The sequence below is a fragment of the Chlamydomonas reinhardtii genome, chromosome 9, assembly GCF_000002595.2.
Source record: "Chlamydomonas reinhardtii strain CC-503 cw92 mt+ chromosome 9, whole genome shotgun sequence".
Lineage (NCBI taxonomy): Eukaryota > Viridiplantae > Chlorophyta > Chlorophyceae > Chlamydomonadales > Chlamydomonadaceae > Chlamydomonas > Chlamydomonas reinhardtii.
Window position 1 is genome coordinate 7,077,779 of NC_057012.1, and position 24,413 is coordinate 7,102,191.

Genomic DNA, 24,413 nt, shown 5'->3' on the forward strand with positions numbered 1-24,413 from the left:
AAATTGAAGCACAGAGGCAGCGCCACATGCCGACACGATGCCAAGTTGGCGTTGTCAATGGAGATGGCGATTCGGTACTCCGGCCCCCGCTCGTGCTGGCTCGTGCGTGCAACCCACGGCCAACCGTCGCGGCGCACTCGAGGCCTGCTGCGCCGCTCGAGTCGCCAACCCCGAGAGCGATATCATCCGCACATGTAGACCAGTAGCTATTATCACATTGCATCACGCGCCAGAGGCAGCTCGAATTCAGCCGTTCCAATCCGGCCGAGTGTCTGACTTCCCGGGGTTCACCATTGTGCCACGAGGAATACTACTCGGTCGCTGGTACTATCATCTGGCATTCATATAAAAGGCATCCTTACCTCCACTAAGTCACCAGGGGTTCGGGACGGTTCCCCGATAGAGACATAATGTTGGGCGTTTGTAGGCGCAAACCGGGTCACCAGCGTGCTTCGCTAGGGATTGAGTTACATAGCACATAACACTGCAACCGGCTAGCGGAGCACCGGCTCGGGAAAGGAAGCTCTACTCTGATATGGGGGATGCGCGCAGCGTCGGTGGAGGGCATAGCAACGAGCTTATCGCAGGTAAAGTATTTCTATCACAAGCTGTTGGCGTGAGGCTCTTTGGCTCTGTATCTTTGGCTCTATGGCTCTTTGCATATGCAGGACTTTACCCGCGCCCTGCAATACTAGCACCATCAGATGCTACAGACCGTCGTGTGTCTAAGCCCCCATGGAGTAGCGAGGAATTTTTGCTATTGGCGCGATGGCACGCCGAAATGGGCTCCCGGTGAGGCCGGTGTTGGTGAAAATTGATACCTGCAAGAGTTTAGATGGTTTGGGTGGCCAGGACTCAGTCGCGGGGATGTTTCTATATGTATTGCCGACCTCGCTGCTCGGCCACTATCTATAACCGTGTGAGACTGGGACCTACCTGTGATGCGAGCGGGCCGTGCTGCCCAGAGCCCGAGGGAGTGAGAATGCTACCTTAGCCTTGCTCTCCTTCGTGTGAGACAGACAATCAGCAATCACCAGCCCCTCTCCAACTGCAGGTACGGTGACCCGCTCCCCCCCAGCCCCACCCCCGACCTTGTGTCCTCACCTCCAAAACAATGCACACGCCTGACATGCTTCCCCCTGCCCTCCCCCTGACGCCCCCTTTCTGCTGCTGCTACCACAGATGGGCGGCTATAGCCAAACTCCTGCCCGGCCGGACCGGTGCGTCTGCCGGCGTGGGTCGGGCGGGTCCAGAGGGGGGCGGGGGCTTGCGCTGGGGGCTTCCGTAGTCGAAACCCGGCACGCACACGCACACAGCAGCACCCGGTGCACGGGGTCGTACTCATGCGCAGCTTCTGCGGGTGGGGATCAGACGGGGAGCTGGCAGAAGGGTGTGGGAGTGTGCCGGTGTCACGGAGGGAACCGTGTCATGCAGCGGGGAATGGGGAGTGGGCTCGTTCTGCCTCTAGGCCTCCCCTGTGGCTTCTCGCCAACCTACCGTACGACCTGCGACGTGTGCGTGTGCATGTGCGTGTGCGCGTGCCTCGCTGCCCGTGCAACGCTTCTCAGTCCCCTCCCCCTCCTCTTACACCTGGAATCCCCACTTTCCCCTCTTCACAGAGAGCGATGTGAAGAACCTCTTTTACGGGTGAGCGAGAGGGCTCTTGTTGTATGTTCGACACGGAAAGGGAGGGCTTGTGGATTGTTGAGGCGTGGCCGGGCGGGCGGTGTGTGTGGAGATGGAAACTGTCGGACCAACCGCGGCCGACATCGAGGCAGCAGTCGCCCGGCGCCGAGGCTCGAGGCGTATCGTGCGCATCAACCTCCAACGCACGCCAAACCGGAAACCACACATTCAAACACAAAACCGAGCACGCGCAAACTCCCAATGCAATTACTGCTTGTCTTGTTGCTGTTGGCTCCTCGCAGGACGCAGCGAGCCAAACGGGCGCCTCGCAGCCAGTTCCTGTTCTTCTACGTGCAGGCCCTGGGGGTGAGAGCGGCAGGGTGGGCGCAGCAAGGGGCCAGTCATGTTGAGAGCGCACAAGATATGGCCATGTGGGTCTGTTGAGTGCATCGAGGGGTATAGCCGTTGACTGCATCAGCTGCACCTCGCTGCGCCTGCCCGCGCCTCCCCCCCCCCCCATCCTGCGCCTCAGCAGTCGCCCCTACGCCCCATCTCTGCACCTCCCCCCCCCTGCTACAGCCTCCCGACAGCCGCGGCGCAGACGACCACGCCACCCGCCAGGCCGCCTTCGCCGCGGCCAAGTTCGCTCTGGAGGCGGGGCAGCTGCGGCTGGAGGGGGCGGTGGAGCCGGAGGTGGTGCAGGTGAGGGGGTGGGAGGAGAGGAGGAGGCGGGAGAGGGGGCAGGAATTGAAGGGGCAGGACTTCCCTTCCATGTACACAGCGACTGGTCCGGCCCTTCGCCTCGCTACCCGTTGTGTCGACCCCCGCTCGATTCCCTCCGCGCCGCTGCGCATTCTCTCCACGTTCTCTCCACGTTCTCTCCACGTTCTCTCTGCTGCGCCCTGACCCGCTCTGACCCAACCCCTTCCTCGCAGCGACTGCTGGGTCCGCCGGGCCCCGGCACGAGCCTGCGGCAGGCGGCGGCGGCGGCCGGCGGCGACGGCTCCGTTGACTTGCCGCCCATCAATGAATGGCTCACCTCCGCCGCCGCCGCCGCCGCCGCGGCCGCCGCCGCCGCGGCCGTGGCAGAGCGCGCCGACCCCGCTGCCGCCGCGGCCGCGGCGGCCGCCGCTGCTGCAGCGGCGAGGGCCGAGTGTGGCGGCGGCGGTGGTGGCGGCGCCGCTACCGCTGGGGTCAGGGGGCAGGCGCCGGCAGGGTTCCGGTCCGTGGCGGGGTCAGGAATGGACGGAGAGGCGGGGGCGGCGCTGGTGGCTGCGGCTGCGGCTGCGGCGACGGCGGCGGCGATTGCGTCGCGTGGCGGCGGAAGGGCAGCCGCCCCCGCGGGAGGGGCGGCGAAGCCTGGCAGTGGTTGCGGAGGTGGTGGGGGTGGCGCGTTGCCGCTAGCGGTCGCCGGCGGCGGCCTGGCGACCCGGAACCCGCGTGCGCTGCCGCCTCGCCGGATCCAGTTGATGCCTGAGGATGCGGCAGCGGCAGGCGCGGCGATGGTTGCGGCGGCTGCCCCTCCGGCTGTAGCAGCAGCAGCAGCGGCGGCGGCGGCAGAGGGAGGCCGGGGCGAGGCTGGGTGGTCTGAGCCTCCCTTACCCGCTGCCGCAGCGGCGGCTGCCGGAATGGACATGGCTGGCGCCGCCGACTCCCCCAGCTCCTCCGCCTCCGCCTCCGCCACCATTGGTGGCATACCTGCTGGAGCAGGCTGCCACCGCCCCGGCGCCGGGCGGGGGCTTGACCGCTTGGCTGCTGTAGCTGCGGCTGCGGCGGCTGCATACGCGTCCTCGCGTGCACCTATGACCCTTGACCTCAGCCGCACCGCGCCGCTGAACCTAATGATGGATTTGAACCTGGGGGGCCGAGGAGGAGGAGGACGAGGAGAAGGAGGAGGGGGAGGAGCGGACAGCGATGGCAGCCCCGCTGGTGGCGGAGGTTGCGCCGCGCGCGCGCCGCCGCTGCGCAGCGGCGGGTCACAGGCGGGACCCGTTGGCTATGCAGCAGCCGGCGCGCCTGCGCCGGGCGACGGCGGGCCGCCGTCGGCATCGGCATCGGCAGTGGCGGCAGCGGCGGCGGCGGCTCGGGCGGGGCGCAGCGGTCGACATGGCCAGCCGCTGCCTTCGTTTGACGACGGCCCCGACACTGGCGCTGGCACTGTGAGGGGGCAGCCGACGGCCGGCGGCGGCGGTGGCGCACCTGATCAGTGGCCGGCAGGTGGCGGCGGTGAGTCGCCGCAGGGGCGGGCGCGGGACCCGCCGCCGCATTCGGATGAGGCAGACTGGGGCAACGGCAATGGCAATGGCGGCAGCGGAGGCGGAGGCGGTGGCGGCGGTGGAGGCGGCGGCGGCGGTGGCGGCGGTGGCGGCGGTGGCGGCGGTGGTGGCGGTGGCGGCGGCTGGCGCCACAGCCGCGCGCCGCATGGCCCGGGCGTGAGTGGCCCTGGGCGTCACCACCAGCACCACCAGCACCACCAGCATTCCGAGTCGCCATCGGCCACCTCCCTGACTGGCTCCCTGGTCCGACTGGACCTGTCTGGGCAGCAGCCTGCAGAGCCGCACCACCCGCACCAGCACCACCAGCAGCACCAGCAACCACACCGGCAGCAGCACCAGCAACCACGCCAGCAGCCGCAGCCGCAGCGGGACTCGCCGCAGCGGGACTCGCCGCAGGCGCAGTCCTGGCCTGCCGCGCGCTTGCTGGGCGAAGGGCCGCAAGGGCTGGACGCTAGCCCCAGCGCACAGGCCGGGTCGGGTGGCGGCGGCGGCGGCGGCGGCGGCGTGGGTCAGGATTCGGGTGGACCCAACTCGGGCCCTGCTTCGGGCGGGCCCGGGTCCAAGCGTCTGCCGCCCATGTTGTTGCAGCACGGCCCGATGGCGGCGGCGGCCCTGAGCGACGGTGGCTTTGGCGGCGGCGGCGGCGGCGGCGGCGGAAGTGCGGGTGATACGCCGGTGCCGGCACACATGCGCAATGACGGCGGCGGTGGAAGGCAGCAGTATGGGGAGCGGCAGGCGCCGCCCTCGCAGTCGCAGCCGCTGCCAGCGCGTGTGGCGGCTGGTGCGGCCGCTGCCGCTGCCGCGTTTGGTGCGGAAGGCAGGCGCGAGCAATGCGTTGGACATCCGCATCCGCAGCAACAGCACCCGCACCAGCAGCAGGGGCCGGGCAAGACGTGGACGGATGACGAGACGCGGCGGGTGATGGAGGCGGCGCGGCGGCTGCACAAGCGGCAGGCGTGGGAGGATGAGATGGTCACGGCAGGCGTGGGCGAGCGGCGGCGGCAGCCGCCACCCGGTTCCCAGTGCGGTGCAGGAGGCGTGAGCGAGGGCGGGGAATGGGCGGGGCAGGCGGGTGCGGAGGGATCAAGGGCCAACTACTCTGGCTGCCGGGCGGGGGCGGGGCCTCCAAGCGCCGCAGCCGCCATTGGCGGCAGTCGCGAAGGCGTCGGCGGTGGTGCGTGGGAGCGGCGGCCGCCGGGCGGCTTGGGTCCCTCCTTTGGCCGGCCGGGCCCCTATGGCCCCATGTCGGCAGATGTACTGATGGCGCCTGCTGATGCTACAGCTGGTGCTGCTGCTACAGCTGGCGCTGCTGCTACAGCCATGCCTCGCCGGGGCGTGGCCACGGTGGGCGGCTATGACGAGCGCATGGGCGAGTGCGACGACCGCCAGGGCTGTAGCACCGCTGTGGCGTATCGGGCACTGCAACAGCCGCAACAGCCGCAACAGCAGCAGCAGCCGCAGGCGCAGTACAGGGCGCAGCACAGGACGCAGCAGGCGGCCATGCAACAGCAGCAGCCGCAGCAGCAACAGCATTCGCAGCAGCAGCAGCAGCAAGGTGCATGGGGCCGCGGCTATGGCTCCCCGGGTGGCCGGCCCTCACCTCTGGCGCGGACCGCGGCGGCGCACGGCGCGCAACCGCAACCGCAACAGCATCAGCAACACCGACCGCCGAGCTTGCACACAGCATCCATACTTGAGGGACATGCCGAGCCGCCACCGTGCGGCTCGGGTACACCGTACGACAGGCCCGCGGGAGTTGCACGCGCGTCAATGGACGGCGCCGTACCCCGTACAATGCCGTACGGCGACGGTCCTGCCTCCGCCCCGCCCGACCATATCCGCTACCGCTACAGCCCGCACGCCACGGCCCCTGGCGGCAGCGGCGGCGGGGTCGGCGGCGGCGGCGGCGCCGCCGCCACCCGCTACAGCCACGGCGCTGTGACGGTTAAGCAGGAGCCGGCGCCGTACACTGAAGCCGAGGACCGCCTGTACAGCAGCTCCTACAACTGCCAACAACCGCCGCTGGCGGAGCCACTAATCGCCGCCGGGCAGCAGCAGCAAGAGCCGGTGCCGCAGCGTTACCCGCAGGAGCAGCAGCAGCAGCAACAGCCGCAGCGTCGCCAACCATACACCAGTACTGCTACTTGCGCCGGGCGGCGGCACGCACATGCGCCCTACGGGGCACCAAACAGCGGTCCTGAGGGACCCTGCACCGCCCCCTCAGCCTACGGTGCCGGCAACGGCGACGACGGTGACTACCTGCCGCCACGCACCGTCAGCGTCGCCCACCTCGCACCTTCCGACCCCGAAACCGCCGACGCCGGCAGTTTCGTGCTGTACCGCACCGCGCCAGGCTCTGGTCGAGAGCACGCTGTAGTACCACCACCACCGCACCCAAAGCCGCCGCCGCCCGGGTCCGCAGCGGCGGCGCTCATGGCGGCGGCGGCGGCGGCGATGGCCGCCAACCCATACAACAGCAGCGGGCCCAGCAGTGGCCCTAGCACGGGCCGCTCCGTGGCGCCGCAATCGGGCCGGGGTGCGGCCTGTGCGGATGCGGTGGCGGCGCCGGCGGCGCACCCGCCAGCCTACTATGCTGAGGAAGAGGAGGAGCAGGAGGAGGATCAGTGGATCGCGCGTCCGCCGCACCAGCAGCACCAGCAGCACCAGCAGCCCGGCCTTTATGGGCGTGCGGATGCGCCCCGCGGCCCGCCTTCAGGGGCTGCTGGTGCCTATGCGCCGCAGCAGCGCCAGCACCACCACCACCACCAGCGGCCGCCGCAGCGGCAGCAGCACCACCACCACCAGCAGGCGCACCAGCAGCCCATGCCGAGGCAGGGGTCTTACGGACCGCCACCACAGCAGCAGCCGGCGGCAGAGGGGCGCGGCGAGTGGGTGCTCCGTGACCGCCGGCCGTCGCAGCAACCGAATCCGTCACCCTTCCGCAGAGACCCGTACGGCGAGCCACCGTTTCAGGACGTGCCCAGTGGCGGTGGCGGTGGCGGCGGCGGCTGGGACGCCGCGGCTGACGGCGCTGAGGAGGAGTATCCCGAGGAGGTCGTGGCGGAGTCCCAGCCTAACCTGGCGCCGCCGCTGCCACGTGCAGCTTCAGCGGCGGCGGTGCCAGATGCATACGAGGCGCAGCGTCACAGCCAGGAGCGCGCCGGCTACTGCTCCGCAAACGCGGCGCGGTACGCGAACGCCGGGCGTCAAGCGGCGCAGCGCTGCCCACAACAGCAGCAGCAACAACAGCAGGCTTACTGGCCGGCAGCGCCGCCGCCGGCACAGCAGCAGCAGAGCCACGGGCCAAGCCGCTTCCAGTTCCGAGACCCGAACGGGTACAGCGGCTACCCGTGCGATCTGGATCCAACCGGCCTACAGCCGCCGCAGCGGCAACCGCAACCGCCGCCGCCGCCGCCACAGCAGTTGCGACCGTACGCCTCCGCACCGCAGCCGCAACCGCCGCACCAACCGCCACAACAGCATCAGACCGAACCGCAAGTGTACATCAAGCAGCAACCGTACGACGAGGTTGACGAGGACTACGGACGTCCCGTACGGCCCACGGGACACTTCGTGCATGCCCAGTCGGGCTCAATGCCATCTGGCGGCGGCGGCGGCGGCGGCGTGCCCTATGCCCCCGTGTCCTATCGCGACGGGAATGACTATGCGCCGCCAGGCGAAGCCGGAAATGGCAGCGGAGGAGGAGGCGGAGTCGGCCGCTACCCGCCGCCGGTGCGGCCATGGCACGTCCCGGTGCCGCTGCCGCTGGCGCAGGCCGAAGCGGAGCGCGGGCGCTACCAGCCGCCGGGTGGCAGCCGGCAGCGCTGCTACGAAGACGATTACATGGTGATCGACGGACCCGCATCCGCGCCGCCGCGCACATACGCGGCGGCGGCGCCGGCGGCGCCATCTTCCGGGCCGTGGGCGGCCACCGGCGGCGGCGGCGGCCTGGCGGCGGCGGCGGCGGCTCGGTCGCGACCCATAGCTCTGGGCTCTGCGCCATGGCCTTCGCAGCCGCCGCCGCCGCCGCTGTATGAGGTGGAGGAAGTGGTGGCTGAGTCCTCGGTGGCAGGGGACTTGGCGCCGCCGCCGCCACCAGGGCCGCGGTCGGCGCAGGCGTTCGGCCGGTCGTCGTGGCGCGGCGTTGAAGGCGCTGCTGCAGGTGGTGGTGGCAGGTCCGGTGAGTACCCGTCCGCTGCCGCGGCTGTCGGTGCCAGCCATGGCACCGGCTGTGGTGGTGACGGCGCCGGCGGCGGCTGCTGCGGCGGCTATCCTGGATCCTACGCGGGCGATGGCGAGGGTTCTGGGATGGTGATGGACGTTGCGCCGCCAGCGGCGACGGCTGATACTGAGGATGATTACAACGGGGACGGCTACGGCCGACCGCAGCACCGCCGCTACCACGCGCCGCGCCCAGACGCTGAGCAGCAGTTGGCGGCCGCTGCTCAGCACAGCCGCCCGCAACCTCAGTACCGGCAGTCGCACCAGCAGCAGCACCCGCACCAGCCGTACACGCAGCACCAGCAGAGGGCAGCGCGCGCGCCAGCGGGAGCACCGCCGCCGGCTCAGCATCCCTACCAGCAACACCAACACCAACACCCGCACCACCACCCGCAACCGCACTCGCAGCAGCAGCCGCAGCAGCAGTATCAGCAGCACGAGCTGCAGCAATACCGTCCGGTTAACGACGGCCGCTTTGGCGACGGTGACGACTGCGGCGCCTCCGAGCTCGACCGCAGTAGCCTGTGATTACAGGTGTGGTGACCTGTGACTGGCTTGAAGTCAGCGGCGGTGTGATTTAAGGGTGGCGCGATCTGTTGCCTCATGTCTTTCCACTAAATTGGCTCACGGCTGGGGTTGTTACATGGTCCCGGAGTAGAAGCGCCCAGTTGGGTGAGGCCGGCACTCGAGGACTCGTCCTGTGGGTGTCAGGGTGGTTTGTGCTGTGCGGCTGTGATGATCTCGGGCATGGACGCTTGCAGTCAGATGTGGGGCTCGTGTCGTGTGTCGGTGGAGCGGTGTGGAGGCCGCCGTGGCGGACGCGAACCACACACAGGTGCACATGCTGGGGAATTCCTGCATACTGCCGCGTTCCCGAAACAATGCCGCCACCTTGGTGATTGGCATGTTGCGCCCCTGCCAAGCAGCTCAGCCTGTACCGGCTGGGACTGATAGTTATTGGGTTTGTTGTTTTGTGTACATTGCCTGTCGGCTGTGTAGCCGCGTGCGTTCGGCCTCGCACCGCACTTCGCACCTGCAGTAGCTAGCACAGTTCGCTGTGGACAGCTGACGGCCCACAGCAAAGCACTTGACGATTGCGGCTGCTTTTAAGCGGCATTGGATTGTTGCTGCTCTCATACGAGCGCGCCCCTCACGTACATAAGGGCGCGCAGTGTCAACGTTTTATACGGCATCGGGGGGCGGGGGGCGTGCTCGTCTGCTTCATTCTTACCATGGGTTTTATACGTGATAGTAGGTAGGGCCTGGGCGGGCATAGCGCCTGCCTTCGGCATTGCGCTCTACTTTCCTTCGCCACCTGTGCAGGGCCTCGGATAGCGGCGGCAGGATTCCATGGCTGGCTGGTAGGCGGGAAGGAAACACAATGCAAAACCGCAAATGTATAGCTACGGTAATTAGGTTGGCTGAGCACTTTGTCACTTTTTCGCGGATGACGTAATTGGTAGCTTAGGAGTTCTGTGAGGTTGTTGACGGCTGAGGCGTGGGGCGTTGTGTTGTTGGCTGGGCGCAGTGTTTGTGTTGGTGAGGGCCAGCGGCTTGTAGGCAGTGATTGTGATTGTGACACGGCAACTGGTGTGATGCCAACAGGTCCAAGCCGACCCTGTACGTACCGGGGTTAGTGGGGTGCAAACGACTTCGGAGGGGTGGATGAAGGTACATTGATCACAATTTCTGTGGGGCTGGACCCGTTGGCTTTGCCCTGTGCGCTGCACACTCTCTGCTGCAGGCGATGGCGGCACAGGCGCCTTGCCGTACATTGTGAGCTGCCGCAACACGCACACAAACACAATTATTTGACAACAGATCAACCAATAAGCTAGCATCACAGGGGCGCCAGTGCCTGCCTGCTTTGGTGCGCTGTGTTGCACAAACCAGCACGGCAGCAGGCTGCTGCGGTGGCATATGTATGGCATGGTTGTTGTGTGTGCCTACCTAACAGCACTGATGGTGGGGGTGGGGTGGGGGTGGTGGGTGGGGGTGGCAGGAGATCTTGGCCTGGCTCAGGGAAAGGGGGGGCGACTGTAACATGGGCTGTGTGCCTGAGTCATGTATGCACGGGTCGGCACGACGGCACGCACTGTTGCAAGCGGTGTTGAGAGGGAGCGCCGTTGTGCGTGTGTGGGCGGCCAAACATGCGCTCAGGATCCAAGCGGACCTGCAGGTTGCTCGTATGTTGTCAACCACATATGATTGTGGCTTGCGTGGGAAAGCTCAAACAGGGATGACACCGCTACATGGAACGCGTGTGCGTTGTGCAGGGGCATCGGCGCGGACGGCGCATTAAACCTTGGCTCAACCCAACAGATTGCGTGAATGCGTTTACCTGTTAAGGTGTCTGAGGCTCTGGCTCTGGCCCCAGAATGTACTGTAGGGAGCATTGCACGTTGGAACCTACGGGTGGCTTCTGAAATTCATAGCCGGTTGCGTGCCATGCGTTTTGGTACCTTGCACCCTTGCCGGGCCCCATGGCACCCCCCTTGGCCACGGCCCATGGGGCCGCTCACTAGGAGGATGGGATTCAGTGGGGAGGACTACCAGGAGTCTCCCAGGGCAAAGTACCACACTAATAAGACTAGTCCAAATCCCATCATTCCATTAGAGATATGCAAGGCAGACAGGCGGTGGGTGGGCGACTGGGCGGTGTAGCGTCTGGCGTGGCCTTGCCCAGCTGACCCGGAGCGCCATGGACGATGCAGTCAACACGACACGCCAGGCGGATGAACAGCAACCGCCGCATTACCGCTGTTCCTGCTCGTCGCATGTGACATCACCTCAACCCACCCGTTTGTCTCTGTTTGACTGAGCCTTGGGCGCTCGGATCCCGATCAGCATTCCGCAGCAGCCCTTGATCAAATTGGCGTGGGGGCGACGTATTCCCAGGCACAGGGGGAGGGCCCGTGGGGAGGGTCTGGGAATCAGCTGCACCCTACGGGACTTCACCAATCTGCCTTTAAACACTGTCCCATCGCACTCCTTGGTTTAGCAACTTGGCTGGGCGTAACTTGTTTCTCGTTCCTCAGCTATATTGCTTGCCTTGCCCTGTCTCGTCGCTCCGTTTTATTTCCTAGCGATGTTTTTGTGTTGACTACTGGTCGGACTGGGCTGTTTGAGGGCGGGGACGGTTGGGGGGGGGAGGACAGGCCACAGCACGCCACAGCCCGCAGCGTGCGAAGGCTGCGAACTGAATCATCCAGGATCTTCCGCACTGATCACCCGGTACGTCAAACATGCGAGGACAAACATGCGGTGTCGGTGCAGCAGCTTGTGCGCAGGGCGCAGTGTGTCTCAGTGCCATGAGAGCAGAAGCCTTTGGGCGGTCTCTGCGCTGTGCAAACATATGTGCAAATAAATATTTGGTCCAAATATCTCATGAGATGAAGTATCTGGGCAACCTTTGGCTCAAGGCCCGGTCAAGTGCATCTCTTACGCTGAGCGCGTCACAGACGAAGAGATCATGAGAAGGCCTGACTGCGACGACCTGTGACCGCGTGCCCATCTTGCTTCGCGATTGCGTCATCGTACTTCGTGCCCTTTCGCCAAAAATGCCTTTGCCAATACATCATCTTGTACTTTAGAGGCCTTTAGGCCTGTAGCCTGCCTGCCGCTCGCTGGCCATGCTCGACGACAGGCCGCGACTTATTTACCATGTTCTGGGGCGCAGATGCCCATTGAGTGTCATTATGATCTACGCAGAACGATTTATCCGTTCGATTGGAATCCTGTCCATGCAAACGCCGCTATAAAAGCGGCAGAAGTTACACAGTACCCGCCCCCCGGGGCTCGCAAAAAGTGCGAGAGTGGATGATACAAACTGCTTGAATAGCGATGGACGCCGTGGCAGCCAAAAACGCGTCGAACTGGCTGAGACTGGCATTCCATGCTCTGACTTGCCCCGACGGCCAGGCCTGTCCGATCAAAGAGCTCTGCGTAGTTGGGAAGTCGGTATTGAAGCAGATTTGCTTGGCAGAGCAAGATATCTCGACGCCGACGCGACCGACCTCATCAGTGCGCAAACTTCTGCTGCACTGGCTGCGCTGTGAGGTGCGTCAATGCCAGGACCTGACGTTGAAGCCATGTGCATCACAGCTCTGCACATGCTGCGTTGCGCAAGTGCTGCCAGCACACTCTTCAGGCTACGGTTGCGGCCAGGCAGCGCCGCTCACTCACGGAACACAGGAGCGTTGGGCTTATGCAGGCGGTCATTCTTCGCATATCCACGGAGCGAGGTGAACGTTGTGGTCGCTTGCTTGCTTGCGCTGCACGCCGCTGGTTCGCAGGACCATGCGGGCTGCCCTCTGTGCTCGGACGTGTGGCGAGAGCTCTCCTCACCCGCCGCTGCTGCCGTCGCCATCGCCGCCGCCGCCGCTGGTGGCGACGGCGGCAACAAGTTTGGCGGCGTTGCAGCCGTGGAGCCGGCGGCAGCGGCAGCCGCTGCCGCCCCTAGCGGCCAGCAGCCGCAGCAGCCGGCAGAACAGCAGCAACAGGATCACCAGCAGCATCGGGAATCCCACGATGTGCGGTGGCACCGCGGCACGTCAGCAGTAGCAGCTGGCAGCACTGAGAGCAGCGGGAGCATGATGGACGAGGAGCGGCAGGAGGAGGAGGAGCGGGAAGTCGCAGGAGCGGCGGCGGCGGCGGTCGCCGTGTTCGGCCGTGGCGATGGCAATGGCAACGGCGGTAGCAGCACCACTAGCACCACCAGCGGTGGAGGTGGCGGAGGTGGTGGTGGTGGTGCTGCTGATGGTGATGCTCCTGCTGGAGCACCTTATAATTTTGCTAGTGGATTGTACCAGCCACTGCAAGGTTCGCACAGCCCAAACTCTCAGCAGGCATACCAGCAGCTGCAGCCACAGCAACAGCAGCCGCAGCAGCAGAAGCTGCAGCTGCAGCTGAGGGTGCGTATTTAATTTGTACATGTGTGCATTATTGATGTGCGCCTCAGATAAGATCCGATTAGAGACAGATGAGACAGATCTTAACTTATTAATTGGCGCCCAGCAGCAATCATCAATCTTCAAGCATACATGTGCAATTGTGCCTGCATTTATTTTTGGTGTCGCTTTTCTTCGTTCCATCCGCCTGCATACTAGCTATCCGGCCATCGCTGACACTGTTATTTGTATTATCATGTATGCTTAACACCTACTTTGCTGCTTGCAGGAGGCCGCGGGCTACCTGCGCTACTTGCTACACTGCCTTGTCGTGCGGAGCTTGACACCGGTGGGTTTGTTTATGAATGGGGTTGCTTACTTGGATGCACAGCAGTACCTGTATCAGACACCTTCGTCCTTAACACATAACATGCATATACATGCGCTTTCCCCAGCCACCATTGCGCGCTTTGATAATGGCTGCCCATGCAAGCTCGTTCTTACTATGCATACAACCTTCCTGAACATCACTTCCTTCTCATCAATTAGTAAGCATACGCGGGGAGAGCGGCAAACCAATAAGGGGGGATTGGTGCGCCATACATTCCAGAAGGTGCACTCGCTCCTAAGCAAACCTCGTCCCCGCCCGTGGGGCCTCCAACTTGAGGTTGCATACCGAAACCCGTGACAACTTAAGGACTGCACGGCTCATCATACGCTGGGCATGCAGGAAACGCCCCCTTCACAAGTTCCCTAATGCCTGCAGCTTTAAGCCTGATGACGATGTTGCGCGCGTACGTGCGCCTTACCTTGCTTGTTGTACTTTTGCGGCTGCGTGATGTTGCTTCATTCCATCATCATCTAGATGTACCCTACCTGCTGTGTTTGTTTGTGTGTAGAACGAGCCGCACCGGCAGTTGGGTCGGCGCTTTTGGCAAGATATTCTGATGCCGCCACCCACGCCGCCGCCGGAGGCTGCTGCAGCGACAGCTGCTGACGGCACTGGCGCCGGGGCGCAGGAGCAGCATAAGCAGCAAGGGGCACCCCTGGAGAAGCGTGCTGTGGTAGCTGCGATGGTAGCTGGGGCTGGCGGCGGCGAAGACAACAGCATGAGTGGCGGCCGCGGCGGCGGCGGCAGCAACACTGCGGCACTGGCAGCGGCGACAGCGGGCCCCGGCCAACGGCACTCCGGCAGCCGCCAACTGCTGGTGCACCGCCTGTCATGCGCGGTAAGTCATATGCCCTAGCTATCGCGGACTGCTGCTAGCTGGCTAGCATGTGCACGTGCAGCGCATGTCCAATCAGCCACGCACTACTGCTGCTGCATGTATACATGTATACATACGTACAGCTGATGCATGGATCTATCAAGCAAGATAGATTGTCAGCTATTCATCCGTTCAGCATACGTCTATATCTGTGGTTGACGCGATGCTCAACGTACATACGTACGCAGGACCGAGGCTGCGCGGTGTGCAGTCACACGTGCGAGCTGTTCCGCCGTGGCCTGGCTGTGCAGCCCGAACACTTCCCGCCGGCGCCGGCGCCGCAACTGGTGGAGGGAGGCGCACTGGACGCGCTGGTGGAGGTGGGTGGCTGGCTGGATGGGTTCAGCAATGAGTGGCGGTGCTAGAGATAAGCAGGCGTGTAGCTAGCTGGCAGATGAAGTGAGCTTTTACGCACAAATCATGCGTGCAATTGCAAGCGTGTGTTGAAGGAAACGCGCGCGCACACGCATGGCGTGGCTAGGCATAGCGAGCAATCACCTGCATTACACTCTTGCCGCAGTGCCGGCCTTGCGACACGGTTGCTTGCTTGCTTACATGCTTGCTTACGCAGGAGCTGAGCAGGTCGGTCGCGTTGATCAACCTGTGAATGGTGGCGGCGCGGTGGCGACGGCGGCGGCGGCTGGCGGGGCGGGGCACGTGCATGCGTGCTTGCATGCGTGCATGCGTACACCATCTCCAAGCAAGCAGATAGATATAGACGGCTGCTTCATGGTGGTGGTGGGAGACTCCTGCTGGCGCTCGGTCGTGCGTGCCGGCCACCCGCCACACACTGGACACATACGTGCGCATGTGCGGGCCTTCACTCGCTAGATAGAGACCAATGCTTCGCTATCTACTTCTGGTGCTCCTGGTGGTGGCGGCGCTGTCGATGAGATAGAGTGAGCACGGCATGTTGCCCCACATATGCATGCGCGCATACATGTACGCACGCACGTGTCCACCCGCATATCTACCTAGCAAGTAGGCAGCAGCAGCAGCCGGGCGGCGGCTGCCTGCTAGCTAGCCCACGTGTGTATCTAGCTGTGTGCCACAGCAGAGTCTGGCTCGCTCCGAGCCCAAGATCGCTGTTTGATGAGGTGCCTTCCACTTGCGGCGGGATGGATTGGCGCGGCGACTTTTATGGCATGGCCCGCCGCCGCCGCACGTGCCGGCTTACACTTGTTGGCGCTTGCTTATACTTGCGATCGTTGGCGCACATGCGTATGTATGCGTGCGTGCACCCGGCTTGAGTACTTGCAACGTGCCTGTCTCTAACAACGTGCGATCCACCAATCTATCGAACTTGAATAATGACGCTGATCTATCATTGCGAACCGCTAAATAAACGGTCAAGGAGTAGGTAGGTAGACACGTGCTGCAACACGTGAACATTAGGAGGTGCTGCAAGTGATCGCGTATGTATGCACGCACGCGCAGCAGCAGTGTTGATGCACGCATGCATGGCGCCCGCTACCAGGATGATGGGCATGCATGCATGCGTGGATGCGTGCTGCTCGCTGCCTCAAAAGCAAAGCGAACAATTAGCCAATGAATTGCGGAGATTCCTGATGAGCTGCATTGAACGGTTGAGGATTGCTACAAGGTTGTTGGGAGGAATGTATGATGCGTCCAGCAGCCATCACGGAATGAGATTAGTCAGCGGGCTGCTGTGCGCGCTCGCGTGTTGTATGGCACATATTTCAAATTTCAGAGGTGATGGAACAACCTCCGAATTACTCGAGCAGAGCTGCGAGCGCGAAATTGGATTCGTTGGCCGAAAGTGATATGGCAGCAGTAACGTAGCTCTGAGGCCAGCTCATCATGAGGTGTCAATTTGGGGCGGCGGCTGACCGCCACAACCAAGGTGCTCGTGCGTAATGATAAGTTACGGGGGTTGAAAGAAGCAAACGAGTGCGTGGTTGGATTTCTGAGGTCAAGAGGGCTTACTTATGGCACTGGCTACGTGCATGTGTGGCGTCAGCCGTTGCTTTACGAAGTCAAACAAAAAGATGTTGCTGAAGCCATCCATTCGAGCTATGAACGTTGGAAACATTATTGGCTGGGCGGGCGTGCATGGCACGCAGGCATGCTACAAGCTAACTAACCACTTCCACTCATGATACTGCTGTTCGCGATTGCGTCAACCATCACTCCCCACGTGACGCAGTCAAGTGGGGAGTAGTAGTGGGGGCCGAGCGCCTGGGGGTCCACTGGGTCACGATGTATGTCAAGAATGCCAAATTATTAAGTAGGGTAGTTGGGTGTCTTGGACAACGTTTGTAAGTAAGTGGGATGGCGTTTTTTCTGCTGGTTGTGTATGGCTGCTGTGAGGCATTCTTGAGCAAGTGCCAGTTATTATGCAATCCTGCTGGCAAACAGAAGTGCGCACCTTTCATCGCATCAGCAGACTGAGGGATAAAAATGATGCTGCAAGGCAAGCTAACTGAGCTTAGTGAGCGATCGAGTGCCGGGACGTACGGCGCGGCGGCATAAAGTGCGTTCCAGCCGCCTTGATTGGGTGTTGCCTGCTGTTGGCGTATTGGATGCAGCCTGCCGTGCTGACATGCGCACAAGGCTGCTCCTGCATTGATTGTCGATTGGCAGTTGCATGTGGATCCGCAGCACTAACCGGCAGCGAGCGGCATCCGGGTCCGCAGCACTTACATGCATGCTGGTGTTGCAGGGACGGGAAGGAAGAAGTGTTGGCTGGCTTAACGGATGCAAGCAAGCGGTTCATTTAGTTGAAAGCACGCACGTACGTGCTAAATAAAGGAATTCTGCCATCAATGAGCTCACATAATATAAACAAGTAAGGTTAGAGTCGGTGAAACGGAGACAATGCATGCATGCATGACATTTTGACAGTGGTGAGTGGTGGCCGCGCAGAGTGTTTCGCTTGCTTGTGCGTGGCCTTGATTAAACAAACCTTGCTTGCTGGCGTGCGTGCGTGGCCTTGATTAAACACACCTTGAGAGAGTGCAAGTTGCTTTGGTTGGTTGTAGCCTGGCTGGGTTGCGTTCGGTTGTGGCGCGCGAACACGGCTTACGAACCGTCATTTCATACCCGTAACTTGATAGATAGCTGGGTAGGCAGCAGTACATGCGGTATGGGTCCAGCGATGCACGGCTGGGCAGGTCTACCGGTTGGGTTTGCAACAGGTACGGGTTTAAGCTGCTGTTGCTGTTGCCGCAGCATGTCTGCTGCTGGGTTGGGATGAGTCGGCTGCTGCTTTGCTCGGGGCAGGGGCGAAGAGTCAGGGGCGGCGTGGCGGGTTTGGCTCTTGCGTGCAGGTGGGGGCACTTACCGGGTAGGCAGGGTAAGGCCGGGCGCGCGGGGCAGCAGCAGCAGGTTTGGGGGCAGTGCGTGGTGTACGGACGCGGGTAACTTTTGGGGTCGGGGGCATGGTGTTTGTTGGGGATGCGGAGGTCATTTCTTAACGCGGCTGAGAGGTCTTGGCTTCGGCTCACTGTGCGTAGCCCCAGCACTACATGCATGGTGTTGCGTAGCGGTGGGGCTCGGGCGGGCCTCGGCTGGACTGGACTCATGTGCGTGCGTGATGCTGGGAAGGGCGGCGGCCACCCACAGGAGGGATGGTGGTCTCTTAGAGGCTGGGGCTGGGGCGTTGGGCGGGAAAATGGTCCCTCACTGGCGGACTGGCCCCTGGCTGTGATGTCCAATTTTGTAAGGGTGGCGGCGGGAGACAGCAGGCATGTGCCGTAACTATTTGTTGCATGCCGAATTAGGGACCTTGCTGGTACTCCAGCAGGAGGGGCCGTACGCGCTGCGTGAAACCGTGAAGCAGAAGGGGAGTTTATCAGTCAGGGCCCCTGGGACCTGGCTGGTAAGTGTAGGTCCGGGCGCCCAGCACGCCTGGCGGTTGGGGGACCCGGTGGGGGTATTGTAGGGTAGTACCGTATTGTTGCAGGGCCGTTGGGGTCACGATGTCCGCGCCAGGTAGGGTTATCAGGTAGGGCGTCGTTGGTTGACTGGCAACTTTAAACAAGGGCAAGTAGCTGTGTTTGCGCAAAGGAAGGGAGGTGCATGGATGGAGCCGCATGCGTACGCCGGCAGTGGCCTGCTGTCTGGCCGGCGGGGGCGTGTGACCTTGTGGTCCCTCCGTTACCTTCCGTGCCCTATCTACCTACATATCTACGTGCAGTCTTCCGTACAGTTTGAGTGTCCGCCAGGCCGGCCACTATGCCGATGTAATAAGCTGCTTGCTACATACAAATCTCGCTCCTAGATTATTACTACGGGACTCAGATAAGTTTGTGCAAGTGGTCAAGTAAGCGCACCAGTCACCAGACTCAGTCGGGCTACATGATTGCGGATGTTACAGAGGGGACAGTCCCAGCACCCGAGGACGCCGAGCCATCACATGCTATCAGGGCCCAACTTGACTCCACCAACCCCGACTTTGCTGCAAACCCTCCCGCGGTCAAAGTCCGTGTGACTCCGCGCACAGTGAGTCCGAGCCAAGCCTCAACCCGCCAGAGCCCCACCGCTGTGCCTCAACGCCACAAGCCTAGGCACCGGGGTGCCGGGAATCGTCCAGGCCGCAGCACACACGCACAGCGCACGCACTAACCAGGGCGCAAGCGTCCAGGCACTAGAACGGCTATATGGGCTGCACCTACCGGCTCCGTGAAGTCGGCATGTCGAGGCAGCAGTAGCAGCCCAAAAAGCGCTAGCTAGGCAGTGCCGCAGAGTGCCAGGGGTCAGCGGTGGCACACGCTGCTGGCCACCGTTGTGAAGGCCGCGGCTGAGGCAGCCCCCATCCAGCAGCGATATGCACTTGAGCGGAATGAGCGGCCGCGGTCACCCGTGCCACCCCCGGTTCCCCCAAAAGCTGCGCCAGCGTGCAGCGGCGCTTGTTTAGAACGTGATATTGCCGGTCATCCGGCCGTGGATGTCTGTGCGTACTATGCGTACGTACCGTACAGTCTGGTACGTAAGGGTCACCTGGTCAGCGGGCGAACGGATAGATACTGTATTCCAGGAGAAGGATATCGGTATGTTTGATGTGACTGTGAGCTGTGACTGATGACTGCCACTGACTGCAGCGTCTGGAGTCTGAACAGTGGCTGGCAGTGCTCGCGGAAATGCACTGGTCGGTAGCTGTGCCAGGAGTGAGATGAGGTGCTCGATCGCCACCAGCTTTGGGAACACGAACCTGCTCGCTACGGTGTGGTGTTTCGGCAGACCTGCACGGCCTACCTGAGCATATGCATGCAAGCCTCCACCTACAACCGCCGCCCAACACCCAGTCAAACACACAGCAGTCCAACATCGTCACGTGTGAGCGCCAGTTACAGTGCACGCACAGTCAGCGCCCGCCCAGGCGTGTGTACATACGGTATGCGTGTGGGCACGGTATGTTTGTAGCAAAGCATGCCCATGACCAGGGGCCCCACGGTTACCCGTGTGTTCAACAGATAGTGCACAATGCACGTTTCGTAACACCCTACTGCACTGACAGGATCCATCGACCGCACGTCGGGCACATACCGCTAGTCACTATAGGTGTGTCCCTCTCACTCAAGAGCGCCAACACCTAGCCCCGCCCGTCCATTCCAGGCTGTACAGGCTGCGTGCCGGACGGTGCGGGCTGGCCCGAACTGCCTGGTACGCGTCTGGCTATGCGTCTGCATTCCGCCGGCTCCGAACTAATTGCCGGCAACCAGCTACAAACCTAACTAGCTATCTAGAGTTCTACACGGCTGCCTGTGATGCATGCATGGGCACGAGCATGCGGTGCACGTAACAGAGTATGTGCGGCGGCGTAGGAGCAGCGCACATATGGCGCATGCAAGGGAGTGCATACATTCGTCCAAGCCACGATGTCGATGCGCGCTAGCAAATGTAGCCAGGTAACAATCAATTGCGCACAGCAAAGTCCAAGCGGCAAGATGTCAAGCGTCAGTCTCGACAGCGCTTCGTATATACAGGCAGTAAATCAGTGCTGCCGAGCCATTGAACTATGTTCTTCCGCGCTGGTCAAGGCGAAACACTAGTGGCATCTGTGATCTAACTACTTGCACACGTGCACACGATCCTGCGCTATCGGTGCCTACTCCTACTATCATAAGACACTTATAACTACCGTACTTGCTTGTCCATTCGCTCCTAGCGGCCACCACGAGTACCGCGCGTTGCCGACGCGGCCGCGGCAGGCGGCCGCCGCCGCGCCGGCGGCGCCTCCACATCATCACTATCGCTGTCCGACTCGGAGGAAACCGCAGCCTGCCGCGGCCTGCCAGTGCCGCCGCTGACACCGCTGCTTGCATACGCACCGCGCGCCGGCTGCTGCTGCCCAACACGCCCACTCGAAGCGGAAAGCCGCCCAGGTTGTGCACGGGAGTCCCCGAGAGCCGCGACGTGTGCGCCTGCTGCACTGGCTGTCCGGCTGCTTGTAGGCAGCGGCGGTCGGCCTGCTGCTGCGGCTGCTGCTGTCGCCCTGCTGCTGGCTCCAGCAGACGCCGCCACCGGGGCCGCGGGATTGCTAGTGCGTGCCGCCACACGCCGCATCAGCGGATACGCCTCCTCCGCCTCTTCCTCCTCCGACTCTTTATTGTCCTCTGACCGCCCCCGTGCCCCACCGAAGCCTCGGCCCAGCACGGGCGCACCCTTGTGAGCGGCGCCTGCCGCCGTTCGCGCTCCCGCTACGCCGCTAGTGAGCTGCAGAGATCCCCTGCCGCTCGTCACTGCTGTCGGCGGCTGCACCAGTGGCTGCTGTGGCTGCTGCTGCTGTGCAGACGATCTCCCCAGCAGCCGCGCGAAGATGCCGCCGCCGCTGGCAGGCGGCGGTGACGGAGGCGGCGGCGGCGCGGCGTCGCGGCCGCCACTGCCCCGGCCACTGCTGCGGCCGCGCTGCGGCTCCTCCTCGCTGTCGTCCTGCTCCTCGCTGTCTTCGCTCTCGCTGACCTCGGCGCTGGAGGGCAGCAGATCCATGTGGGTCACGGCCCGGATGGACACGGTGCGCCGCGGCCCGCCCCCGGCACCTGCAGGTGACTGCTGACTCCGCGCGGGTGCCTTGGGCGGCAGCGCCGCTGCAGAGCCCTTCACTGGGGCCGCAGGCGAGGAGCGCCCCTTGCCGCCAGCAGCAGGAGCAGGGCCGGAAGATTTTCCGGGCAGCGACCGCCGCGGAGCCGGCGCCCGGCTGTCCTCCTCATCCTCGCTATCAACGCCATTGGAGCTACTCAGCCGCTTGGCACTGCTGCCGCCGCTCACCCGGCCCACAGCCGGCGGCGGCGCCGACAACCCGCCGCGCTTTGCGGCAGTGGCGGCCCGGGCGCCGCCGCTGCCGCCGCTGCCGCGTCCAGACGACGACGCCGACGGTCGGCCCCACCGGCCCACTCCCTCCTGCTCCTCGCCGTCACTGTCGCTATCCGCCCCACCCCTCGCAGCCAAGTCAGGGCGGTAGAACACCCCGTTGCCCTTGGATGCAGGCGGCGGCGGCGGCAACGCGCCGCCCCTTGCACCTCCGCGCGCAGCGGCGCCGCCAGCCAGGCCTGGCCGCCCTGCACTGCTTCGGGAGCTGCGGCCGGGCTGCGGCCGGGCGCCTGCTGCGGCTGTCGCCGGTGACTGCCTCCGCCTGCCCCAGCCCACGTCGTCCTCAGACGCCGAGTCCTGTTCACTCTCCTCATCCAGTTGAGCCCGAGCAGCCCGGCCCGCGCTGGGGTAGCGGTTGCCGGGGCCGCCGCCTGCCGCCGCACCCGGCTGCCTGCCGCTAGTGGCACCGCTGCCGCTGGTCCGAGGAGCCTGGCCGCGCGCACCGCTTCGCGACCGTTCGCCGCCGGCGCCGACGTCAGTGTCGTACCGTACATCGTACAGCAGATTGTGCCGTACGTCAACGGCATTGGGGTGGTCGTTGGCCGCCTTTCGCAAGCCGGCGCCGCCGACCGTGCCCACCATTGCGCCCGCTGCCCCCGCCCGGCCGCTGTTGGCTTTGTCAAAGCCTCCCTTGCCGCCTGCCGCGGCCACCATGGGCGCCCCCAGGACCACGCCGAGGCTGGCGCGGGTGGCGCCGCGGGCGCTCTTGGCGGCACCCGCGTTGTACGACTCAAACTCTGGCGGCACCGCAGACTTGGGAAGCAGCGGGTCTGTCGGGCTCTTGCCCCCAGCCTTCTTTCCTGGTGCACCCGTGTCCTGTTTTCCATCGAAAGCAGACGCCTTGCCGCTAGCGCGGCCGCCGGGGCCCGGCGGCGCCGCCATGTAGGCGTTTCCGCCTCCGGCGGCGCCGCCACTGCGCCAGCCCGGTCCCGCGGCGCCGCCGAGCTTTTCTTTCCAGGTGTAGGTCCGGCCGCGGCGGCGCAGGTACCACCAGACGCCCACGCCCACAAGGGCTAGCACCACGATGGGCGTCACAGTCGCAGCCACAATGACGCCCGTCTTGCTGCTCTTGCCAGCACCCTCGGCCTCCGCAAGGGTGCCGTTAGTTGGGGGAGGCGTGGGGCTGTCCGGGGCTGGTGCAGGTGGTGGCAAGGACGCAGCTGCAGGCCCCGGTGGCGGCTGACTTATGATGCCGGCCGGGGGCGCCATAGTCTCCGAAGTCACAGGGGGAGTAGCGCTGCTGTAGGTGGGCGGGTAGGTGGGGGCTGGCCCTGGCGGTGGGAGAGACTCGACGAGGGAGCGCGGCGGCGGCCCTGGCGACTGAGGTGGTGACGGTGGGGCGCGGGGCGCGCGGGGGGCGCGAGGTGGACGCGGAGGCCGGGATGGGGTTGGGGGTTCCGGTGGGGGCGCCGGTGCAGTTGGAGGAGGTTTGGGGCTGGTTGGCGGCGGCACCGGCGCCTCAGGCGGGGGGTTGTCCGGAGGTGACAGCGAGGGAGCGACGGGAGGGGGGTTATCGGGGGGCGGCGTTGCGGGCGAGCCGGGCGGCGGCAGGCCAGGCGGCGGCAGGCCGGGCGGCGGCGGCAGCGGTTCGCCCGGCGGCGGCAGGCCGGGCGGCGGCGGCAGGCCGGGCGGCGGCGGCAGGGGTTCGTCCGGCGGCGGCAAGCCGGGAGGCGGCGGCAAGGGTGCCTCTGGCGGTGGCAGGCCGGGTGGCGGTGGCTCGGGCGCCTCCGGCGGGGGCGGCGGCAAGGGTGCATCTGGGCGGCCCGGCGGCGGTGGTTGCGGGGCGCCTGGAGGCGGTGGCGACAAGTCTGTGTGGCGGTGCGCAGGTGGTGAGGGCATGGGGTTCAGCATTTTAGGGGCATGGAGGCGGTGATCACGTGCCGCGCATCTGGATTTGTGCATGCTGCCTTCACACAAAGCTGCGAATGTATTAGCATGCTCCTCAGCCCTCCAGCGCCGCATTCAGCGGGCTCCAACGAAGACTCGCGCCCACCAACAGAAGGTGTCCTGCGCTGGACTGCTCACCCGGCGGGTACGGCGCATCCGGCGGCAACGGCGGATAATTTGGGAACGTGAGCTGCATGCGCCGGCGCTCGGCACCCGCTGCAGTCGCGCCGGGCAGCCCTGTCATGCGCAGCAAGAAAGGTTGCATGGGTTGCTCAGAGAGTCAAAGAGCGCCTACTAGGGAGCCACCTGGGTTGGCTGCGTTTGAAGTCCAAGCGCTAATTGCAAACACTGCATGTCGTTGCACTCGGAGACCAGCCGACCAGGACGGATTTAGGGGATGCCATGCAAACGATGCGCATGCCTAGGCGGGTCGCCAGTCGACGGGCGTACCTCTGCTGTCTGCAAGGCGTAGGAAGCATGCTAGACCTAACAGATAAATGATGCAGAGCGGCGAGGAACACGCCATCGCCGTTCGAGGCACCCGGGGCGGAGACGAAGCTGCTCGCCTCTCCCACAGCAAGGCTCTAACTACCGCAGCCATCGTGACAAGTAGCACATCGCTATTTCGTTGGTGACGGGCCTGTGAGGATTTCCTTGAGTGCTGGCGCTTGCGCTAGAGGTCAAGTCGCCGTGGTAAAAAACTTCCCTACAGTTTGCGCATTTTCTACTCAAGCTGGTGCGCTACGTGTATGGCACGCGTCCTTGTATGCATAAATGATCAAGTTCCACAAGAACTCGAGCCCCTGATGAGCCATCTGTCGCCCATCGGAGCTGCTGACAGGTGCCGTTTTGCGTCTTCGCTCCTACGAAAGGCTTGCACAAATTCTGTGTGTCCTCTTGATTTGTTGCATAAC

The 24,413-nt window shown here is 64.1% G+C and overlaps 4 protein-coding genes across 4 annotated transcripts; 3 read left to right on the top strand and 1 right to left on the bottom strand.

The window, feature by feature from the left end:
- The first annotated feature begins 197 nt into the window (after window positions 1–197).
- On the top strand, window positions 198–10,599 carry CHLRE_09g411600v5 (uncharacterized protein). Its single transcript, XM_043066277.1, has 7 exons — window positions 198–587; window positions 669–792; window positions 1,183–1,220; window positions 1,620–1,647; window positions 1,929–1,992; window positions 2,206–2,328; window positions 2,562–10,599. Exons 1-7 carry the CDS (start codon window positions 536–538, stop codon window positions 8,649–8,651), a joined length of 6,519 nt encoding a protein of 2,172 aa, XP_042921573.1. The 5' UTR covers window positions 198–535; the 3' UTR covers window positions 8,652–10,599.
- Window positions 10,600–11,517: 918 nt separating this feature from the next.
- Window positions 11,518–14,909, top strand: CHLRE_09g411633v5 (uncharacterized protein). Its single transcript, XM_043066278.1, has 6 exons — window positions 11,518–12,182; window positions 12,419–13,036; window positions 13,302–13,361; window positions 13,912–14,241; window positions 14,469–14,600; window positions 14,852–14,909. The coding sequence occupies exons 1-6, from the start codon at window positions 11,967–11,969 to the stop codon at window positions 14,885–14,887; spliced, it is 1,392 nt and encodes a 463-aa protein (XP_042921574.1). The 5' UTR covers window positions 11,518–11,966; the 3' UTR covers window positions 14,888–14,909.
- A 78-nt stretch (window positions 14,910–14,987) lies between these two features.
- On the top strand, window positions 14,988–18,501 carry CHLRE_09g411666v5 (uncharacterized protein). The gene has a single exon (XM_043066279.1). It carries the CDS (start codon window positions 15,373–15,375, stop codon window positions 15,553–15,555), a length of 183 nt encoding a protein of 60 aa, XP_042921575.1. The 5' UTR covers window positions 14,988–15,372; the 3' UTR covers window positions 15,556–18,501.
- A 910-nt stretch (window positions 18,502–19,411) lies between these two features.
- On the bottom strand, window positions 19,412–24,367 carry CHLRE_09g411700v5 (uncharacterized protein). Its single transcript, XM_043066280.1, has 3 exons — window positions 23,950–24,367; window positions 23,638–23,736; window positions 19,412–23,420 (listed from the first exon to the last, which is right to left on the bottom strand). The coding sequence occupies exons 1-3, from the start codon at window positions 24,098–24,100 to the stop codon at window positions 20,407–20,409; spliced, it is 3,264 nt and encodes a 1,087-aa protein (XP_042921576.1). The 5' UTR covers window positions 24,101–24,367; the 3' UTR covers window positions 19,412–20,406.
- Window positions 24,368–24,413: the final 46 nt, after the last annotated feature.